The sequence below is a fragment of the Muscardinus avellanarius genome (assembly GCF_963383645.1).
Source record: "Muscardinus avellanarius genome assembly, chromosome: 11".
In the NCBI taxonomy this organism is placed as follows: Eukaryota; Metazoa; Chordata; class Mammalia; order Rodentia; family Gliridae; genus Muscardinus; species Muscardinus avellanarius.
The window spans coordinates 88,702,761-88,725,091 of NC_137797.1; the positions used below are offsets into that span (position 1 = coordinate 88,702,761).

A 22,331-nucleotide genomic window follows, 5' to 3' on the forward strand; every position below is an offset into this window, starting at 1 on the left:
TTATCAATCAGAACTTTCACGTACCTACTCTGGATATTCCCTCTTTCACATACCTACTCTGGATATTCCCTGTTTTATTCAACTTTCTATCACTATGACAAAACACCTGAGATAAACAACTTTAAAGGAAGAAATATTTAATTCACAGTTTCAGTCCATGGTCACTTGTCTTGCTTTGGGCTTGTGGTGAGGCAGCATATCATGGAGGGGAACACCTGGTAGATCAAAGTCTCTCACCTCCTGGGGGTCAGAAATCAGAGAGAGAAGGGACTGGGACATCACCATATCCCTTTCAAGTCCACACGCCTAATGACCTTCTTTTCACTAGGTCCATTTACTAAAGTCCCCATCATTTCCCAATAGTACCATTAATTGGCTTTTGGGGGACATTTATAATTTGTACCCTGACATTTCATGGTTTGCACAGCATTTCTCTTCTCAAAGCTTCTGTCATTGGGCTTTATGAATCTCATATTCTTGATAAAACCTTATATATTCAGCCTCTCTTCCAAACGTTTTTAATCTTTTTTTTATTTGGTAACTGAAACAAAACATTGAGCCAGACTACTATTGTTGAGCCATCTCAAAGGGATGCTGTCTTGCTGCTGCTGCTGCTCCTCCTTTCTTTCTCTCACTCTTCCTCTCTTTTCTCCTCCTTCTTCCCTTTTCTTTTCTTGTACTAGGAACTGAACCAAGGAGTTCAGCACTTTTTATTTTTTAAAAAGTGTCTTGCTAAGTTGCTCAGGCTGGCCTCAAACCTACAATCTTTCTGTCTCAGCCTCCTGAGAACGGGGATTTCTGTGTGTGCGTGTGTGCCACCACTCCCAGCAAAGAGAGGCTCTTTCTTACTTATAAGTAGGCACTTCTCTAAGCCATATAAAACTATTTCACATATAATTTTCTATATGTTATTCCCTACTTATATTATTCAAGGATATTATATCAGAAGCACATATGTGGAAATCAATGCAACGTAATCATTTTGGTAATATTTGGAAATGCAAAGTTCATTTTGATGATTTACAGAGAGCTAGCTATTGTTTTATGAGGGCTATTTAAATTTATTACAGGACATTTACAAAATAAGGCAAATTTAGCTAAATCCTTTAAATCAATAGTGAAATTGTAACATCTGGGTATTAGTTGATTAGTTACACCACAGGTTCAGTGATTATTTTATTGATCGATTCAATTATTTATTAATTCAATTATACACTAAGCTCTTGTTTCAAGCAAGAACTCTGAAATGTCTTCAGAATGTAATAGATCAGATATATGTGCTCTCTTCAAGAGAATGAGCACATAAACATGAAAAAATGAATTATTAATTATAACAACACAATATACTACTTAATTATGTAGTACCCCATAGGAAAAGTTTACTGTATAAATGTTGGGAGGCAGTTTACGGGGAATCAGCTTGTTGAGAATGGATGCTTTGGGGGAAAAGAAAGCAAAAAATTAAAACAGAACAAAGAAAATCTTACCAGCTCCTTTCTTCTGATGATCAAGTAGCCCCAACGTTGTGGGGGATTGAGTGTGTGTAAAAAATGTGTTTAATTTTTAATTACATACAGTTTTAGTTATGTCTGACCTTACAAAGAAGACTGGCAGTCAGAGCCGTGAGCTCCCATTTACTGTTCCTTCCCACTTACTATGACGCTGGTGATGATACCTAAAAATGAGCACCCCTACTGTGGGTCAGAGCTGGCTGGTTTTCTGCTTCTTGTTAGTAGAGTCTTCAGAGACACAGTAGAGCTGTTTACTGGTATGTAAACAGAACACTAAAGGGTAAGTGCTTTGATCCACGTCTCCTTCTCTTGGAATTTTATAGATGTTTTCCAGGTGTTTACATATGTTTTTTCTTAAATTCAAAATTTATTATGTAAAGCCTATCTATTTTTCCAGGGAATTATGCTTTTGTTTTTATTGTTGTTTAAAACATAGATAGCATTTCCTAATTCCAGTCCATCTAATTGTCGAATTAAAATACAAAAGACATTATAATTAGAGATACCTGACTCAGTGCAGACCACCACCAGTCAGAGGGACAATGCTCTGTTTTTGATTTCAGAGCCATCACTGAATAAGCCGCCTTCGATTTGGAACATGAGTCAGCATTTAGCAAAGCTGAGTTAAACCACTACTCCAGATTCTGAGTGACACAAAACTTCTAAATAGGGCACTGTTTGTCCGTGATTTTGAGTATCTGTGATTTGCTTGGCTTTGCTAGACAACAGAAGTTTGGTTGTTATTTTTAACATTCCTTAAAGAGTGTTCCCATTTTGGATGGGGACTAGTATGCTGGAGGAGACAAAGAACTACCAAGTGCTGAGTGTCCAGGGATTGCACTCTGGGCTCTGTGTTGGAGGCCTTTGTAAATGGTTTTTTTGGTTGCACATAACTGAAACTGGCTCTGGCTAGTTTAAGGGAAAAATTAGTGATAGCATTTTGGAAGAGTATTTGGATATTTCTTGGAATCTAAGACTCGGACGATGTAGGGGCCGGGGCATCTCTGATCTCAGTGGTGATTCACGTCTGCCTCCCAGGGTGAGGAAGTAGAAGTGACTTACCAATGACTTTCCACAGGAGACCCACTGGGGGTCGGCCTTCACGTGTGGACCAGCCACCCAGTGTTTTAGAGTAGCAGAATGATAATTAGCCATTTGTCAGTGGGCAACTATACCTGCATCTTGTGGGAAGGTACCAGAGAGTGAGGGGATTATCATGACCTGTTAGCCATGTCCATATGGTCTACTATACCAGCTTAACAACTCATAAAAAAGTACATAAAATCACCGTTTCTACAAAAATATTATAAAACGGAGACTGCATTTGGTTAGGCAGCTTATAGCTTTACCAATCAGGATGTGGCAGAATGAATAGGAAGATTCTCCTTTTCAAAATACTGACATAATATGAGAAGACTACCTAGAAACTTCTAAATATTTTCTCATGGAGATACTATTAGATACCTACAAGAAACTGGAAAGAGTTCAACACCATTAGTGATTATAGAAATAAAAGGTGCACTAAAATTCCATCTGACTCCAGTAGAATAGTGACCATCAAAAATACAAACAATAATAAATGGCAGTGAGGATGTGGAGAGACAGGAACTCTTATATACTATTGTGGAACTATAAATCAGTACAACCACTATGGAGATACGTATGGAAGCTCATTAAAATATTATGAATGGAATCACTATATGCTTTAGCTATCAGCACTCCTTTATATCTTTCCAAAAGGAAGTCAGACTACTATAGTGATGCATACATAATCGTGTTTATAGCAGCACAATTCACAACAACTAAATTATGATATATATTTATTTGTGTGTATGTATGTATATGCATACATGTTTATGAATATATGTCTATGCATATATATACATACACACAATGAAATTTTAAGCAATCATAAATAATGCTATATCTATCTATGAAGGTATCACTACCAATTTCACTAACATGTACAGGGAGGGGGGAAATGGGGTGGGATCTGGAGGGAAACATATCAAATGCTATGTAGATGTATGTACCACTCTGAACCTCACTATGATGCATAATTATAATGTATCAATAAAAGTCTATCTAAAAAAAGATTATATGTTGAACGCCTGGGGGTTGAATCCTAAATCCACTCTGTCATGATAAACAAGAAGAAACCCAGTCTCCTCCATTAATCAGTGTGCCTAGAATTTTCTTCACAGGGTTATTGAAACTTCACAGGTTTATTGTTATACCATATGAAAATACTTGGCACAAAGCAGATACTCCCTTTAGGGGTAGAAAGAACTTTTCCACTAATGAAAAGTAGAACTTTTCTACTGCTCAAACATACTTCTACAATAAAGTCATATTTTGAGAGTGGTTTTACCATTACAAAGCTAAGAGCATTTGTAACTTTCAGCTTTTCAAAACAGTGCCTTGTTTACCCAAACATGCTATGTAAAAACATGCTATGTAAAAAGGATAAAGGAAATCCTACATTAGTCTTAGATAGAAAACATTTGACTCTTCTTTTTGAGACCTGGCAGGTAGCAAGTTCTACATTTATGAGAAGAAATCTTAACTTTGTTGTTGCACATATTTGATCATAAAATTCTAGTGAATACTACCTGATATGATGTCCTTTTGATAACCAGGGCAAAAACAGAATATGGTTTGTAATGTGAAAATCTATAACTTGAACATCATTGTAATGGGTTATTAGTGAATTCAGTGTGTAAGAATTAATGTACATGAATCATGAGAACTCTATGTGCAGATGATACTTTCCAGTTTTCTGTAAGGACATCAAAGTCATTGAAGCAATCCATATAGTATATTACTGTACACAGTGAATGTTCTGCAAATACTCATAGACACATAGGTATAAATTTAGTCCAAACTGCTTCAGAAAACAATTAATTTATGTCAATAGCAAAACCAGAATCCAAATAAAAAGGTAGAAAAATTGTATTGGTCAAAGAAAATGGAGAAGTACAGACTGTTATATTCTCTTGACACTTCAGCTCTCTCTGGATTTGGTCTCTCTGGATCTTAGCCTAAGGGATATTCTATACTTCATATTCATCAAAGCCATACCTAGATTACTAGCAGAAATATTCTATCAGTTCATTTAGGGATAAAGAGAGCCAGATGATTTTAAATAACAGATCATATCATTGTGTTATTGGTTTATTCCTGAATTACTCTCTTTTCTTGCTCCTTTTTTAATACTACATTCCAATTCAAATCAATGACCTGCTTTCTCATTTTTATTTTAATTCAAAGAGAAAAGTGAATAGTTATTAAAATAAAAGACTCAGTATCATAAATATTTAAAGAGAGGTGTTTATAAGATATTATCATACACAAATATAGATATTTGAGAAACTTTTAAATAATTAATTTTAAAAAAGGAATTAAAAAATTAAAAAAACAAGTAAGTTTAGAACTGCTTTTATTAAACTGAGAAATCCCATCAAAGTACAAGGTCCATTAAAGTATAGCATTTCAAAAATTAAGACAAAATGTTTACATATATATGTTTGACATTTTAGCTTTGATGTTAAAATACTTATGATTTCACACTGAGGCACACTGATTGTGAAATTAAGAACACTCTGAAGTACTGGGAAAGAGTTCATGTATCCAATATGTGAACCTGAATTATGTTCTCTTCCTAGAAAGTAAGTTTATGGCTCAATTCATAAGAAAATGACTGCACTGATTCATTGTGTCTTAAAGAGCAGAAATGGGAAATAATATCGCATATACCCCTTGAGTTCAAATGGAATATCAGATCAAAGTTGAATTAATATAATCTCTAGTGTTTTTATTTCTATGGTTTTCAGTAAACCAAAAAAAGAAAAATTAGATCCAACTGCAGAAAAGAGGTTTGGTAATAACAGAATGATTATCATATCATTTTATATCCAAGTTATAGAGATAAAGATGATTAAATTCATGCTATTCCAATGCTTAAAATCAAATAAATGCATGGTTATATTTTAGTATCTTATCAAGAATCATCATGAAGAAACCATAAATATATTTATTCCTTTTGCAAAATATAGTATAACAGGCCTCCAAGGGGCTATAAAGTTTACTTAACTGACTTTTGATAATGTGGCACTTTTCAATGGCTTTTGGGTCATATTACAATCTATTGCTGCTACTACCACTTCTAAAATAACAGTAGATACAGGGGAGAAAATAAAATAAATTAGATCCCTTGTTAGTTATTCTATATATTGTTTTGTCTTATCCTTGAACTGGAAGTAACTTCTCCAAGGTTTTGAAAAAAATAAACAGAAAAACGAAAGCATCTTTATAATTCATGGCATATATTTAGAGGTCTAATGATTTATGCAATACCAGTGTGGGTTAGCTTGTCATGTTGTCTTTATTCAATGTCCACTGGTTCCGTAGCTATTAAAGCACTTAACTGTTTCTGTGCACAGGACAGGAATAGTTCCAAACTGGACAGGCTTCTTTGACGGATCACTTGATCAAGCTGTTGTTGTTTTTTAAGAGAAAGGAAGAGAGAGAGAGAAAGAAACAAGTTAGTGAGCAAAACAAGAGGTAAATAAGGAATATTATTTTGGTTATTTGTAATAAAGAACTTTCTGCATGATGAAGATTACTGAACACATGAAGAAAAGTTTCTAACTCTTATGCCCTAAAAACTTTGTCCATGCTGTAAAAATAGGTGCACTGTGACAAGACATCATCTACCTATCATAGAACAGTAGAAGAACTCAAAAGAGCCGGGCGTGGTGGCGCACGCTTGTAATCCCCGCCCATGGGAAGCGGAGACAGGAGGATCACGCAGGTTTGAAGCCAGTCGCGCTGGCGTAAGAGACCCTGTTTCAAAAATATAAAATAGGTCTGGGAGTGTAGCCCGGAGGTAGAAGGGCTTCCAGGAACCCCAGTACCACCAAAAAAAAAAAAAAAAACCACTCAAAAGAAAGACAAATAAATCTCATTTCACAATATCTGTCACATTTATAATAAATGCTGACATAGTCTTCCTGTAAGTCTCCTCCCAACAAAAACAAAAAAGACATCCAAATCAGAGTTCTTTAACAAATTACACTTTGATAATCCATTGATATTCAAAACGGCTGATAAACTGGAAGACTAAAGTTGTAAGGTATCCTAAGAGTTCATTTAAAAAATAATGCATATCTATTAAAATACTAACATAAAAAGATTGAACTAAACCAGGACTCTCTTCAGTTTTAGTATTCTGAGAGTTTAATATATATATAGAAATAGCATTTCTACTTGTCCTTTTTCCTTCTTTCTGCTGGATGACACCTTCCAGTACTGCTGCTTATGAAACTCCTTATATTATAATAAATCCTCCAAAACACACCTCTGTAGACACGTGACAGTATATTTTGTGTTGGGCTAGAGAATTGCCCTCTGCAATGCTACTTCTAAGTTAGGTTTCTAAATATGCAAGGTCTGTCTTCTTTCAGTGTATGGCTCCCCTATCTCTACTCAGCTGTGCTGCTATCTTAATCATTATGGCTTTATAATAACTATTAATATGTCACATACCAGCAACATAAAATATTTCAGAAGAATATGAGTAGGCACTTATAATTGATTTTTAAAGGTAAATTATCATAATACTACCGACATTCTATTTTAAAAATTTTTTATTGGTGCACTGTAGTCATACATTTTAGTGGAGTACAAGATGGTGGAGGCATACATGCACACATAGCCCAATTAGCCCTTACCCAATTCCTGCCCCATTAACTCTCCCTCCTCCTTCTCATGTTTGGCTTAGTGATTGACTTTGATATCTTTGTTAATGTATATCATGAACATTAGAGAATTTCTCTCTTCCCCCCCTCCTATCCCCTCAGTTAGGTCGCCTAATTTGCTCATCTATAGTATCTCCTTCTTCCTCTAAAGTTCCTCCTATGACCCACTTTCTCCCCAGCTTTTGTGTTTTAAGGAGAGCATCCAATTCTTATTTTTTGTGATTGAATAATTTCACTTAATATAATGTTCTCCAGTTCCATCCATTTCCCTGTTAAATGATATAACTGTGTTTTCTTTAAGGCTGAGTAAAATTCCATTGTGTACATATCCCATAGTTTTATTATCCATTCATTTGTTGATGTACATCTTGCCTGGTTCCAAAGTTTGGCAATTGTGAATTGTGCAGTTATGAACATAGATACACATGCATTAGTTTGGTAGTTTGGTTTCCTTTCTTTTGGGTAGATACCCAAAAGTGGTATTGCTGGATCATATGTTAAGTTCATTCCCATTCTTCTGAGGATCCTCCATTTGGAAAACCACTGTTTTCCAAAGTGGTTACACTAATTTGCAGTTCTACCAATAAGGTATTAGAGTTCCCACTTCTCCAGCATTTGTTGTTGTTTGTGTTTTGAATGATTGCCATTCTAGTTGGAGTTACGTGAAATCTCAGGGTAGTTTTTTTTAGCATCTCTCTGATTGCTAATGATGTTGAGCATATTTTCATGTATTTATTGTCCATTTGAATTTCTTCTTTCATGAAGTGTCTATTTAGTTCCCTTGCCCATTTTTTATTGGGTTATCTGTTTTCTTAGTACTTGGTTTCTTGTGCTCTCTGTATAGTCTAGAAATAAGTCCTCTATTGGAGGAGTAGGTTGCAAAAATCTTCTCCCATTCTATTGGCTCTTGGTTGAGGTTCTTGATAGTTTCCTTTGCTGAAGAGAAGCTCTTCAGATTAATGCAATCCCATGTATTGATCTGCCTTTTAGTTTCTTGTGACTTTGGCGTCATATTGAACAAGTTTTTATCTGTGCCTATGTGTTGCAGTGTTGGACCTTTGCCTTCTTCAATGTCTCAGGTCTCATTTCCAAGTCTTTGATCCATCTTGAATTGACTCTTGTACAGGGTGAGAAAGTGGGGTTTATTTGCATTTTTTGTATATGGTTAACCAGTTTTGCCAATACCATTTGTTGAACAGGCTATTTTTTTTACAGTTTAAATTTGTATTAATAGTATTTTATAATAAAGCACATATACACAAAAACAAAAGAAAAACAAGCAAAATTCAGAAGTACGCTATCTGAGTTACATACAGAGGCAAAAAAAAAGTTCTTTGTAAGGCAAGGAAATGATCTGATCACCACTGAATACAGTTATGTTTGCAGGTGGAGTTGGGGCAGGTTGAAGTTTGTAGTTTAGAGGAAACTTTGTGGGTATTTGATTTATTAGGAATGCTTCAGCATTTAGGTACACATCTCATTTGTGCTAGTTTTGACAATTTAAGATGTTCCAAAAATCCCACAGAAAAATCAGTAGTTCCATTACAAACCAATTTGACCTCAAATTAATGATTATCTTAGGATTTATGGTTATTACATAAAAGAGAAACTTCTGAGGACATGCAACATGAATTCATCATGTGTAACTAGTATTTAATCTGTGATTGACGCATATAGACTCTGGATGCATGTTTTTAGAATTAATATTCTGTTATTTAAAAACAGAATATACATAAGAACAAAAAAGTGTGATGGATTTCTACCTACACCCACCAACTTCTTCCTTTTCCTTGTTTCTTAAGGTACCCTGGGACTGCTATGAAACACAGCATAGTGTTGGTTTCTGGCAGCTGCCAAGGTGCCCATCACTTCTTTCTGCACAAAACAGGACCAGGTAACCTTGCGTTCAGAAAAGCTGCAGGATCCAGTGACACAAGAAGCCCTACAGAGACCCAAACCAGGGCAGCCAGGTAACACTGTGCACCCAGATGAGCCATGGGACACAGTATGTGCTCAGTGTACACCACAGAACATGGCAATAACCTTGTGCACCCATTGTGTGCTGTGGGACCCTGTGGGCTAGTCTAGTTTGAACCTCCAGAGATATAGCAAAGGTGCTCAAGGCACATACCAGCACAAGGACACAAGGAGTCCCTCTAAGACTACATTGCACGCCCTCTGCCCCTGTGGGTAGGGAAGCACAGGCCTTATCCCCAGGTGGAGAGTGCAGAGGTGCAGATTAGAGGCTGAAAATACACAGAACCTGGGACTTACACAGATCTCATTAACAGTGACTCCCGACACCCTGACATCTAAACGCAAAGCTGTCAGAGGCAAGAGAGGGGCCTAAACACTCAGAGAGGGTGTTCAGAAGCTGACAATAGGGTGCAGACCAAATAAGAGACATTGGGATATACCCCAGAAGCTACCACAGCGATCAGACATTCAGATATTATATGGGCCCTCCCCATATGCGTAAATTAGTACAACTGTTTTTTTTGTTATTTTTTGTTTTTTCCTTTTATTTAAATTTTATTGGTTGTTTGGTTGTTTGTTTTACTTTGTTGTCTCACACGGTTGCTAGTTCTTTTTATTTTATGTTTGTTCTTTTTTTCTCTTTCTTACTCTTTTTATCTCTTTTCATTTTTTTGTCCTTGATGTATAATAGTTAACTTTTGTATCTTGTTTTGTTACTTTATTTGTGTTTGTTTGCTCCTTTCCCTCATTCCTTTTACAAACTTCTTCACTCTAGTCTATCTACGTTCTTCTCTAAAAACATTTTTTTTCCCTTACTGTATCTCCTTGTTTAATACTCAAGGTATTTCATATCTCCATACTTAAATATGCTACTAATTACAAGAGTCCTACTATCTAACCTTTTCCCATTCTTAACCAGATACTACCTTATTATACTTAAATTCTTACTCAACCTAATCATATCCTCTATTTTACCCAACTCCTGTACCCATCACCCCAGCTCCTGACCCCCATCACCCAAAGTTCAACATTGGAAAAAGTACTGCTTACCTGCTGACACCTCTAGATTCCTACAACTAAGGCTAGACATAATAAGCACAAGAGATGCCAAGATATCAGGAAAACAAGCCTGAGAACCTTGAAAATATGAGAATTAGGAATAGTGAAGAAATATTGACCTACAAAAAATGCAAGGTAAATTCCGAATCCTGATCTACAATATGATGAAAGGGCTCAAAGCAAGTTTACAGGAAATGAAAAAGGAAATAGAGACACTAAGAATCATAAAGAGGTCTGGAATGAAATGAAAGAGTCAAAAAATGAAATGAAGACATCAATAGAAAGAAATTCTGGAAGATTAGATAAAATGGAAAGTAGAATATCATTGTTAGAAGACAGCTCATTAAAAACTGAAAGCACAGTCAGCAGTATACAAAAGTCATTACAGCAACGAAACCTAAACATCCAACAACTATGGGGCAATATGAAATGTCCTAACTTACAAATAAAAGGCATTGAAGAAGGGATAAAGGTACAGACCAAGGGCATTTGTAATCTCTTCAGAGTAATAATTTCAGATAATTTTCCAAACTTGAAAAGAGACTTGGACTTACACATTCAGGAGACATACAGAACACCATTAAGACAAGATCAAAGAAGGACCTTCCCATACCATGTAATAATCAAAATGATCAACATAGAGGCCAAGGAAAGAATTTTCAAAGCAGTGAGAACAAAAGTATGGGTGACATTTAGGGGGAAAACAATAAAAATCATCCCAGACTACACAACCCAAGTCATGAATGCTAGGAGAGACTGGTATGATGTGATCCAGACCCTGGAAGAAAACAACTTCCAATCAAAACTTCTATATCTAGCAAAATTATTATTCAAAATTGATGGATAAACAAAAGTGTTTCAACATAAAAAACTCAACAAATTCATGAATTCAAAACTAACACAAGAAAAAATACTTAAAGAAATAAACTATAATGAAAAAAGAATCAAGTTATAGAACCAGAGAAGAGATAAATTTGATCAGCAGGGAATCTAAGTAAAGAAGAAATAATATTATATCAAACAGAAGATAGAACACAAAATGACAGGAAACAAAAATCATATTTCAATAATAACTCTGAACATAAAAGGACTTAACTCACCAATCAAAAAACACAGACTGGTACTGGGTGTGGTGGCACATGCTTGTAATCCCCACACTTGGGAGGTGGAGACAGGAGGATCACACAGGTTCAAAGCCAGGCTCGCTGGCTTAAGAGACCCTGTTTCCAAATAAAAATATTAAAAAACAGGTCTGAGACTGTAGCCCTGAGGTAGAAGAGTTTCAAAAAAACAAAACAAAACAAAACAAAACAAAAAAAAAACAACAAAAAACCCCACAAAATCACAGACTGGCAATGTGGATTAAAAATCATAATCTCAAAATTCAAATATATGCTATGTGCAAAAAATTCGCATTACATCCAAAGACATTCACAGACTGAAAGTGAAAAGATGAAAAAAGATATATCATGCCAATGGAGACCAAAAACGGACAGCGGTAGCAATGCTGATACTCAACAAACAGACTTTAAGCTAAAACACATCAGAAAAGACAAAGCAGAGCACTTCCTTTTATTAAAAGGAACAATCCACCAAGAAAATATGATGATAGTAAATGTTTATGCCCCAAATGTGGGTGCAGCCACATTTGTAAAACAAACCCTCCTGGATATTAGATCTCAAATATGCCTAAAAACAATAATACTGGGAGACTTCAACACACCTCTCACACTACTAGATCAATCTTCAAGGCAAAAGATGAGTAATGATTCTTCAGAACTAAAGAAAACTATAAACCAAATGGACCTAATAGACATATACAGAACATTTCAAAGAGGAAAAACAGAATACACATTCTTCTCAGCAGCCCATGAAACCTCCTCCAAAATAGATCACATCTCGGGCCACATAGAAAGCACCAGTAAATTAAAAAAATGTAATATAATTTCCTGCATCTTTTCAGACCATAATGGAATGAAAGTAGAAATTAACAACAGCAAACTAAAAAGAAACTATTTAAATACATGGAGATTGAATGATACACTATTGAACAACAAGTGGGTAAGATTGGAAATTAGGGGAGAAATAAATTTCTGGAAATAAATGAAAATAGAGAAACAACTTACCAAAATCTATGGGACACTTTGAAGGCAGTGTTAAGAGTACTGTTTATAGCACTGAGTCCCCACAGAAGAGGAACAGAGAATTGTCAAGTAAAAAACCTAATGACACAACTCAAGGACCTAGAAAGACTGCAAGATCTAACCCAAAAGCCAGCAGAAGACAGGAAATTATTAAAAACAGAGTAGAAATAAATGAAATAGAGAATAACAACAACAAAAATAATTCAAGGAATCAACAAAACGAAAAGCTGGTTCTTTGAAAAGATTAATAGAATTGACAAACCTGGCTAACCTAACCAAAAGAAAGAGAGATTCAACTCAAATTATTAAAATCAGCAATGAAAAAGGAGACATCACCACAGATAGTGGGAAAATTCAAAAGATTATCAGAAACTATTTTGAAAATTTATACTCCAATAGAGTGGAAAGCATGGAAGAAATCGATATGTTCCTAAACACATATAACCTATCTAAACTGAACCAAGAAAACAGAGAAAGCCTAAATCAACCAATAGCAAGCAAAGAAATAGAAACAGCAATAAAAATCCTGCCATCAAAGAAAAGCCCAGGCCCTAATGAATTTAAAGCTGAATTCTACAAAACTTTCAGTGAAGAACTAATACCAATACTTCAGAACTTGTTCTGAGAAATTGAACGAGATGGAATTCTCCCAAATTTCTTCTACAAGACCAGTATCACATTAATCCCCAAACCAAATAAAGATATCTCAAGAAAGGAAAATTACAGATCAATATCCTTAATGAACATACATGCAAAATTTCTAAACAAAATACTAGTTATATGCATTCAAATCCATATCAAGAGAATGGTAAACCACGGCCAAGTCTGTTTCATCCTAGAAAAGCAAGGCTTGTCCAACATATGCAAATAAATACACGTTATTCACCATATAAATAGAAGTGAGAAAAAAAACCACTTGATCATATCAGTAGATGCTGAAAAAGCATTTGACAAAATTCAACACCCATTTATGTTAAAAACAATGCAGAAAATTGGAATAGAAGGAACATATTTCAACATCATTAAGGCAATATACAATAAACCCAAAGCCAACATCATATTTAATTGGAAAAACTGCAAGAATTCCCTCTAACAACCAGGAACAAGACAAGGATGCCCACTATCACCACTGCTTTTCAATACAGTCCTCGAGAATCTTGCCACAGCAGTAAGCCAAGAGAAGGAAGTCAAAGGAATTCATATAGGAATTAAAACTATCCTTATATGCAGATTACATGATCCTTTATCTAGAAGACCCAAAGATCTCAACCAAAAGACTTCTAGAGCTGATTAACCAATTCAGCAAAGTTGCAAGATACAAAATCAACCTAAAGTAATCTGTTGCCAACAATGAATGCACAATGAAGGAAATAAAGAAAACAATTCCATTTACAATAACATCAAAACCAATAAAATACCTAAGAATAAACCTAACCAAAGATGTAAAAGACCTCTACAAAAAAACTATAAAACATTAAACAAAGAAATTAAAGAACACCTTAGAAGATGGAAAGATCTCCTGTGCCCAAAGATAGGCAGAATAAATATCATCAAAATGGCCATTCTGCCAAAAATGATCTATAGATTTATTCAATGCAATTACCATTAAAATTCCAATGACATTCTTCATAGACCTAGAAAAATCAGTCATAAATTTTATATGGAGAAAGAAAAAACCCAGAATAGCCAAAGCAATACTTAACAATAAGAACCATGCAGGAGGCATCACAATCCTGGACTTCAAATTATACAACTGAGTAATAGTAGTAAAAATAGCATTGTATAAGCACAACAGGCAAGCTGACCAGTAGAACGGAATTGAAGTTACAGAAACAATCCCACACACCTATAGCCAATGAATCTTTGACAAAAGGGGCCAAACTCATATGCTGGAGAAAAGACAGCCTTTTCAACAAATGGTGCTGGGAGAACTAGCTATCCATTTGTACAAAGATGGAACTAAATCCTTACCTCTCACCATGCACAGGAATCAACTTGAGATGGATCAAAGACTTAGAAATTAGATCAGAGACTGTGAGGCTATTAGAGGAGAGCATAGGCTCAACTCCAATATATAGGCACATGCAATAACTTTCTCAATAAAACCTCCAAAGCACAGAAAATTAAAGCAAGAATTAACAAGTGGGATGGCATCAAACTAAAAAATTTCTTCTCATAGAAGAAACCACCAAGAACCTAAAGAGAAAGGCTATAGAATGGGAGAAGATCTTTACCAACCACCACTTGGATAGAGGGCTAATATCCAGAATATATAAAGAGCTCAAAAGACTCTACACTAACAATCAAGAAATAGGCAACTGAACTGAATAGATACTTCACAAAAGAAGAGATACAAATGGCCAACAGATACATGAAAAGATGTTCTACATCATTAGGCATCAGGGAGGTACAAATCAAAACTTTTCTGTAATTCCATCTAACACCAATCAGAGTGGCAAACATAAATCAAATAACAATTGCTGGCGAGGATGTGGGGAAAGAGGAACTCTTTTACACTGTTGGTGGGAGTGCAAACTAGTTCAGCCACTATGGAGAGAAGTGTGAAGACTCCTTAGAAAGCTGGGAATAGATCCACCATATAATCCAGCAATACCACACCTGGGTATTTTTCCAAAGGGGTTGAAATCAGAGAACTATAGTAACATATGCATATCCATGTTCATAATAGCCACAATTCTTAATAGCTAAAATATGGAATCAATCTAGGCCTCCATCAACAGATGAATGGACTGCAAAATTATGGGAAATACATACAATGGAATTCTATTCAGCTATAAAGAACAAAACCATGCCATTTGCAAGAAGATGGAAAGATCTGGAGAGCATTATGTTAAGTGAGATCAGCCAAGTGCAGAAAGAGAAGGGTCATATGCTTTCTCTAATATGCACAAACTAGGGAGCATTGGAGACACCAGAAGGACTCCAGATAATGGAGGGGTAATCTCAGCAAACCTAGAATGGAAGTATAGGAGAGGAAAAAGGTTTATGTTGATTAATGGAGGAGCTACATCCGAACATGTGTATAAGTATGAATATAGCATGGTTATCCTGGACACTCATTGAGAAAAGCATGGGAAGTCTGAGTTCTTTGGGCTTTGCAATTTTCCCCCTCTTTATCATCTCCTGTTTGTTGGCATATTGCTGAAAGCCATTTAATAGTGCATTGCTTACTTTAGAGTTTTTAATTTTAATAAGCTTTGAGGAAGGGGGAATAAGACTTAGATTTACTTGTCAATTAATGTTTCATACAATAGAAAAATAAGAAAAAGGAAATATCTCTTGTCCTTAGCATTTATTTACATCAGTAAAATGTACTATGAAAAATGGTGAATTTTTACTCATTTAAAGAAGAGGACTTACAGTAATTAAACAAATCTAGGTTATATTATAATGGGAAAGTTAATTAAGAACAGAGTTTACATCCCCAAACATTTGATAACACTGTTTTTGCAAAAACAGTACACACACACACACACACACACACACACACACACACCATGCTTAGTCTGTGTTTTAAATACCATCTTGGGCCTCCCTCTACCAACAAAATATACTAAAAGATGTTGCCAAGACATCCTGCTGCCTCGGCATCTATGTGTTGAGACCCCCCACTCCACACAGTTAATCGGCAAAAAGCCCCGAGAAAGAGGTATCGTCTCTGGCCAAAATATCCCCCACTTTTACCCTTCATGACTATTAATGATTCCTTTAACTTTCTACACGAATTGCTCCAGTGATGTGAAATTAGGACTACAAATAGAAACTGAGTTCGTGGAAATAAACTCTCTAATAATTTGCCTAAACGTCCTTGGCTCTGCTCAATAACAATAAAAACTGGCCAGAATTCAGATGCTGTGATAAGCATTCCAGCTGCAGCAATTACAAAGGGTCTCTGACCCTCACTATCACTAACTTAGGTTAAGCTATTAACTCCGGTAAGGTAGTTCAGTTTAAGGAAACTTTGTTTACCCTTGAGATCCTGCCTAGAGACAGAGAAGATAAAAACCTTGTGTGTGACCTTAAAGCAATTTAGTTGATAAACAACTTAGTTGCCCAAATACAATAGACTCAAGGAAAAAGATTGGTGACTTTTACGCCCAGTGTAAATATTCCTGAAGACAGAGAGGCTGACCGCATGGTTAGAAATGAATATGACAAAATAAAGGACAGACGTTCTAAATATATATGTATGAAGGAAAGGAAATACCGTGTAAGAGTAAGAAAAGCATTTTTGCATGAAGAAGAGCTTATCATAAGAAAGTCCCAACTGGGAAAGAAAGGAATTAGAAAGTTAGAAGCAGGTTGCAGAGGGTTTGTGACAGAGAAATGGATTATTAAAGATGGTTAGACTTTTAATAGGCTTATTGTCTAAAGAAGAGTGTTCAGCAGTTAAGGAAATACATCTGACAATTAAAACCAAGAACTTTGTGGTGTTGTTTGTGGTATTTTGTCTGCAAAACTGTGTTGTGAGTTTGCTTAAGCTTTCAGATTTAGAAGGTAAAATGCCAACACCTGGAGAAACTTTATCACATCCACCTGAATCACCACGTCTCCCCACACTTGCTATATGAACTGAGCCCAAAAGATGGAAAGTTCCAAGAAAGCCAAAGAAGATTCCCCGAGAAACCCCCAAGCCTTGGCCGTGCTTGCTTATTTTGGGAAGTGGCCCCCTGGGACTGCTTATCTGCAAAGACCTTGGAAAAGAATCAGGAGTCTCGAAGATCAACAGCCAGCTGAAGGACTAGTTTTATTACCTTTGTTTACATGTCATTCATTATTACTTCACAATGATTACACCCACCTCCCTCTCCTCTTACTATTAACTTTACTGGTGAAAGGTATAAATTTCTTGGAGTTTTTGTAATAAAGTGTCATTGGCTCAAGAAGCCTTTTTCCACCTCAAATTCTTTCCCAAGCGCCGTACCTAAAAACTTAGGGAATTCATAGAGGGGAAAGAATTGCTGCAGATAAGTTTCTGCAGAACTCCACCTGCCTTTTGCCCCATCTTTCTGAGGCTCCCGGTCGCGAGTGGACTTGCCCCCACAGGACTGAGCCCGTCGGTAACAAGATGTGAAAATATTAGGTCTACCTTTCTCAGTGTTCCTTCTCAACATATGCTCCTACATATTTTAAATCAAAATGATCTCATTTTTTAAAAAGGCTAGATGGATACCAGACAAACCTCCTTGGATATTAATTTCTTTTTCTGACTTTTACCTTTAACTTGCCACAAACACACTTAAGCTGCTATTTTACTTACATGTTATGAAATCAAGCCATTTAAAAAATTGATCAATCAGCTCATCAATAAAAGACTGCCTACTGTTTGTGTGTTACTGCTCTGAGGCCTACACAAAAATGTCTACAATACTGTCTCTAAGATGTTTGCCATCCTCTTAGAGAGACACATATGCTATAATTAGGATCTGGCATGTACAGGGAAGACTGAATCAAGGGAAAACTGAGGGGCAGAGGTCATGGCAGAAGAGAGTAGCACAGAAAACTTCAGTACTGGAAATCCAACAGACTCACAGAGGTTCAAGAGCATTTCCTTAGAGAAAGACATTTCAGAAAAAAGAGAATAATAAAACCAAAGACATAGAAATATTAGTATGTTTAGAGATACTGAGGAGTTTTAAATCCAGTAGCAATAGTCTAATTATATAATTCTTTCATTCACCCATATGTTCCGTATTTATTTAGCACCTACTACACACCAGGCAATGTTTTGGACTTAGAGATCTAGTGGTAAATAAGATACCACTGTATACCTGCTTTTACAGAATCCTCTGCTCTTACAGAATATATATTTAGCTTGAGGAGAATAATACTCTTGAGGTGGAAATCAATGCTATTGTATTCCAATGTGATGTATGATTACAATGCACCAATAAAAATAAATTTAAAAAAATAAATAAATTACAATATAAGAGACCAGGAAAAAAAATAACAAGGAGATAAATATAAGAAAAAATGTTCAACATCATTAGCAATCAGAGAGATGCATGACAAAACTACCCTAAGATTTCACCTAACCCCAGTTAGAATGGAAATCATTAAAAACACAAACAACAACAAATATTTGTAAGGATGTGGAGAAGTGGGAACTAGATTGTTGGTATGATTGCAAATTAGTTCAGCAACTTTGGAAAACAGTGTGGAGGATCTTCAGGAGAATGGGAATGGGAATGAACCTACCATATGATCCAGCAATACCACTTTTGGGTATCTACCCAAAAAAACAGAAACCCAAATAGCAGACTAATTTTTGTGTACCTATGTTTATAGCCACACAATTCACAATTGCCAAACTATGGAACCAGCCAAGATGTCCATCAATAGATAACGGATTACAAAACCATGAGATGTGCACACAATAGAATTTTACTCAGTCATAAATAACAAAATTATGTATTTTAGGCCGGGTGTGGTGGCGCATGCTTGTAATCCCCGCCCTTGGGAGGAAGAGACAGGAGGATTGTGCAGGTTCGAAGCCAGCCACACGCGCTGGCTTAGGAGACCCTGTTTCCAAATAAAAATGTAAAAATAGGTCTGGGAGTGTAGCTCGGAGGTAGAAGGACTTCTAGGAACCCCAGTACCACCAAAAAAAAAAAAAAAATGTATTTTACACAGAAATGGATCTAACTGGAGTCATTCACAAAAAATAAAAATTGTCCCTAATATGTGGAAACTAAGAAGAAAATGGGACATATGAGGGACTCAAGACAAAGAAGGAGAAACTTTAGATGAGTAAAGAAGGGGACCTAACTGAGGACGATGGGAGGGGAAGAGGATGCACATGCTGTACATTCCAGACTCAACAAAGTCAAAGCCAATCGCTGAGACAAGCATAAGGAGAAAATGGGGTAGGAACTGGGAAAGGCCTAAATGATTACAATGCACAAAAAATTAAAAATATTTTTACAAATAAAAACAAAAGCAGGGAAAGGGTTAGACAAAGAGGGAGAGGAGATCTTTTTTTTTTTTTTTTGGTGGTACTGGAGTTCCTGGAAGCCCTTCTTCCTCCGGGCTACACTCCCAGACCTATTTTATAATTTTGAAACAGGGTCTCTTACGCCAGCGCGGCTGGCTTCGAACCTGCGCGATCCTCCTGTCTCCGCCTCCCAAGCGCGGGGATTACAAGCGTGCGCCACCACGCCCGGCAAGGGAGAGGAGATCTTTGGGGTACAGTGACTATAGAAGACCACTGAGAGGTGATTAAGAGATGGAAAAAGAGAAACGTTCAATAAGGTGTCACAAAGTGTCAAGGCAGATAAAGTCTTAAGGTCTCAAAGTGGTCCAGACTTTGTGAAGTCTGGGAAGTACTGGGAAGAAAACCAGTACCACTGGAGAAAATCTAGCAAAAGGAGACTGGTGGGAGAAAGGATCAAGGAGACCATAACAGGAATGTTCAGGCCCCCTAAGTTTGTGTTCTTATGGGAAGACATTGGGGAGTTTTGAGCAACAGTGCTTTATTTATAAAAAAAAAAAATCACACACTTGTCATCATGAGCACAACAGACCAGCAGGAGAAAATCCAGTTAAGGGATTTTTAGTGCGGAGAAGATATGAATTTGACCAGAATGCTGGTGGTGGAGGGTAAGAGCAGGTCCAGTTTAGGATATATTCGAAATAGGGCCAACTTGAATTGTGAAGGGATTAGAATTGTAGGTGAAAGGAAAAAGAAAGAGGAGATTCTTCGAATGATGGTGTTGTTTCCTGAGATATGATGAACTGGAGTAGGAGTGAGTTGGCTAGAGGAAACAATGGGATTTATTTTAGAGATGATACATTTACTTACTCCTATCATATGTGGTAGAGTTATGGAATCTAAGAATCTGCAATTCAGGGGAGAGATCATGTGCATATACAGATAAAAAAAATTCCTATAAATGTAGATAAAAGGGAAAAGGTTGGAGGACCAGGTCCAGAATGCTTGAATACTCGATCTAGCTGAAAACAGGTTACTGAGGATTTCAGTGGGGAATCACTATAATGTGTTGAATTATATCTTTCAGAAATACATATTTAAGTCTCCATACTTGTAGATGTGACCTTATTTGGAAATAAGTCTTTGCAGATATAAGATGTAAATTAAAATAAGTTCCTATTGGATTAGAGTGGGCCCTAAATCCAATCACTGATGTTCCTACAAGAAGATACACAAAACAAAAATAAGGAGGAGGCAAAGACTGGACAATGGGCAGGTAAGAGAAGGTCAGCTGTAGAGCATTAGCACTGTGGTCAGAAAGGTGCTGAAAACGAACGGCTCTGAGATCAGATGACTACCCTTAACTCAGCATAACCATGAAAAGAGTAGTTCATGAATTCATTTTAAAAGTTAATATATACACAGAATCATAATGACCTAAGATTGCTTTATAAAATCATCATATAGGGACTGATATACCTGAAGATCAAGTTATTCTTTTTTTTTCTTTCGGGTATGGAGATGGAACCCAGGGATATTTGACCTCCGAGCTATACCCTCTGCCCTATTTTTTATTCTTTATTTTGAAACAGGTTCTCACTAAGTTGCAAAGGGCCTCACTAAGTAGCTGAGGCTGTCGGCGAACCGCAATCTTCTGGTCTCAGTCTCCCGAATGCTGGGATTACAAGCGTGTGCCACCATGCCCAGGTCAAGTTATTCTTGAGTAATAGTTTTATTTTTGTTTGTTCATTTGTCTATGGCACTGGGGATTGGACGTAGGGGTATTCTACCTCCAAGCTACACTCCCAGTCCAATTTTTTAAATTTTTGTGTTGAGACAGAGTCTTGCTAACTTGCTGAGGCTGGCCTTGAACTTGTGATCCTCTTTTCTCAGTCTCCTGAGTATGGGGATTACAGGCAAGTGCCACTGCACCCAGTTTGAGTGGTAATTATTTTTACTGTTATATTTCAATATGTCATGCTAAATCCCACTATCCTTCCTCTTCTCTTGTTTCCTTAAATTCCATTTTTATTTTATTTATTTATTTATTTATTTATTTATTTATTTATTTATTTATTTGTGTGGTCCTGGGGATGAATCCCATGGGCATCCTACCTCTGAGCTACACCTGCAGCCCTATTTTTTAGTGTTTATATTTGAAACAGGGTCTCACTGAGTTGAAAGGGCCTCATTAAGTAGCTGAGGCTGTCTGTGAACCACGATTCTGAGGTCTCTGCCTCCCAAATGCTGGGATTTTAAGCGTTTGCCACCATGCCCAGCCTTAAATTCCATTTTTAAATCACTGTAGTTTGAGGAAAGTGATGTGCGCATGTATGATGGTATCCTTTTGAATTTCACTATGATGTATAATTACAATGCATCAATAAAATATAAAAATAGAAAACAGATTTACTTGTAATGCTGCTGGTTGCATGAATGCAGATTCTCTAGGATAAATTTTTATTACTAATATACTCACCATAAAGAGTTTCCCTTTTCAAACAATCTTTTCTTTATATTTTTAGATAAATAAATTTGATGTGAGAGGCTACATTGTATGTAAAGCTGAGGCTTAGTCATAAAACTCTCCCCCTCTGGGAATATAACTATGCCATTACTGTAAATCATGTTGGAAGAGACTTCAATTGAATCAACTTCAGTATAACAATATTACACAAAATATATGTTTAGGATAACCAAGACTGTAAAAGATTCAATAGAGTCTGGGTAGTGGTTTGAACAAAGGCGGTACCAGCTGCCTCTATCTTGAACTTTAGGCCTAGAAAGTTTATGCCTATCCTCTTCCCCAGAACATTCACAGGACATCATCCATGTTCCAGGAAGACTTTCAATCGAGTTCACACCATCTATTCTCCTTGAGATTACTTTCCAGCTTTAAAGTATATTTTACATCTCTCTGACTATTTAG

At 36.3% G+C, this 22,331-nt stretch overlaps 1 protein-coding gene across 7 annotated transcripts in view; it reads right to left on the minus strand.

The window, feature by feature from the left end:
* Window positions 1–5,895: 5,895 nt before the first annotated feature.
* The window catches only part of CCDC91 (coiled-coil domain containing 91), a gene marked incomplete at both ends in the record, with an annotated part of 275,982 nt that continues 259,546 nt past the window's right edge, over window positions 5,896–22,331 (minus strand). For all 7 annotated transcript variants that reach the window (XM_080705459.1, XM_080705458.1, XM_080705457.1 and 4 more), the window contains one exon: window positions 5,896–6,006. In XM_080705459.1, coding sequence (XP_080561585.1) covers window positions 5,896–6,006 — 111 coding nt within the window. The remainder of the gene's footprint in view (window positions 6,007–22,331) is intronic.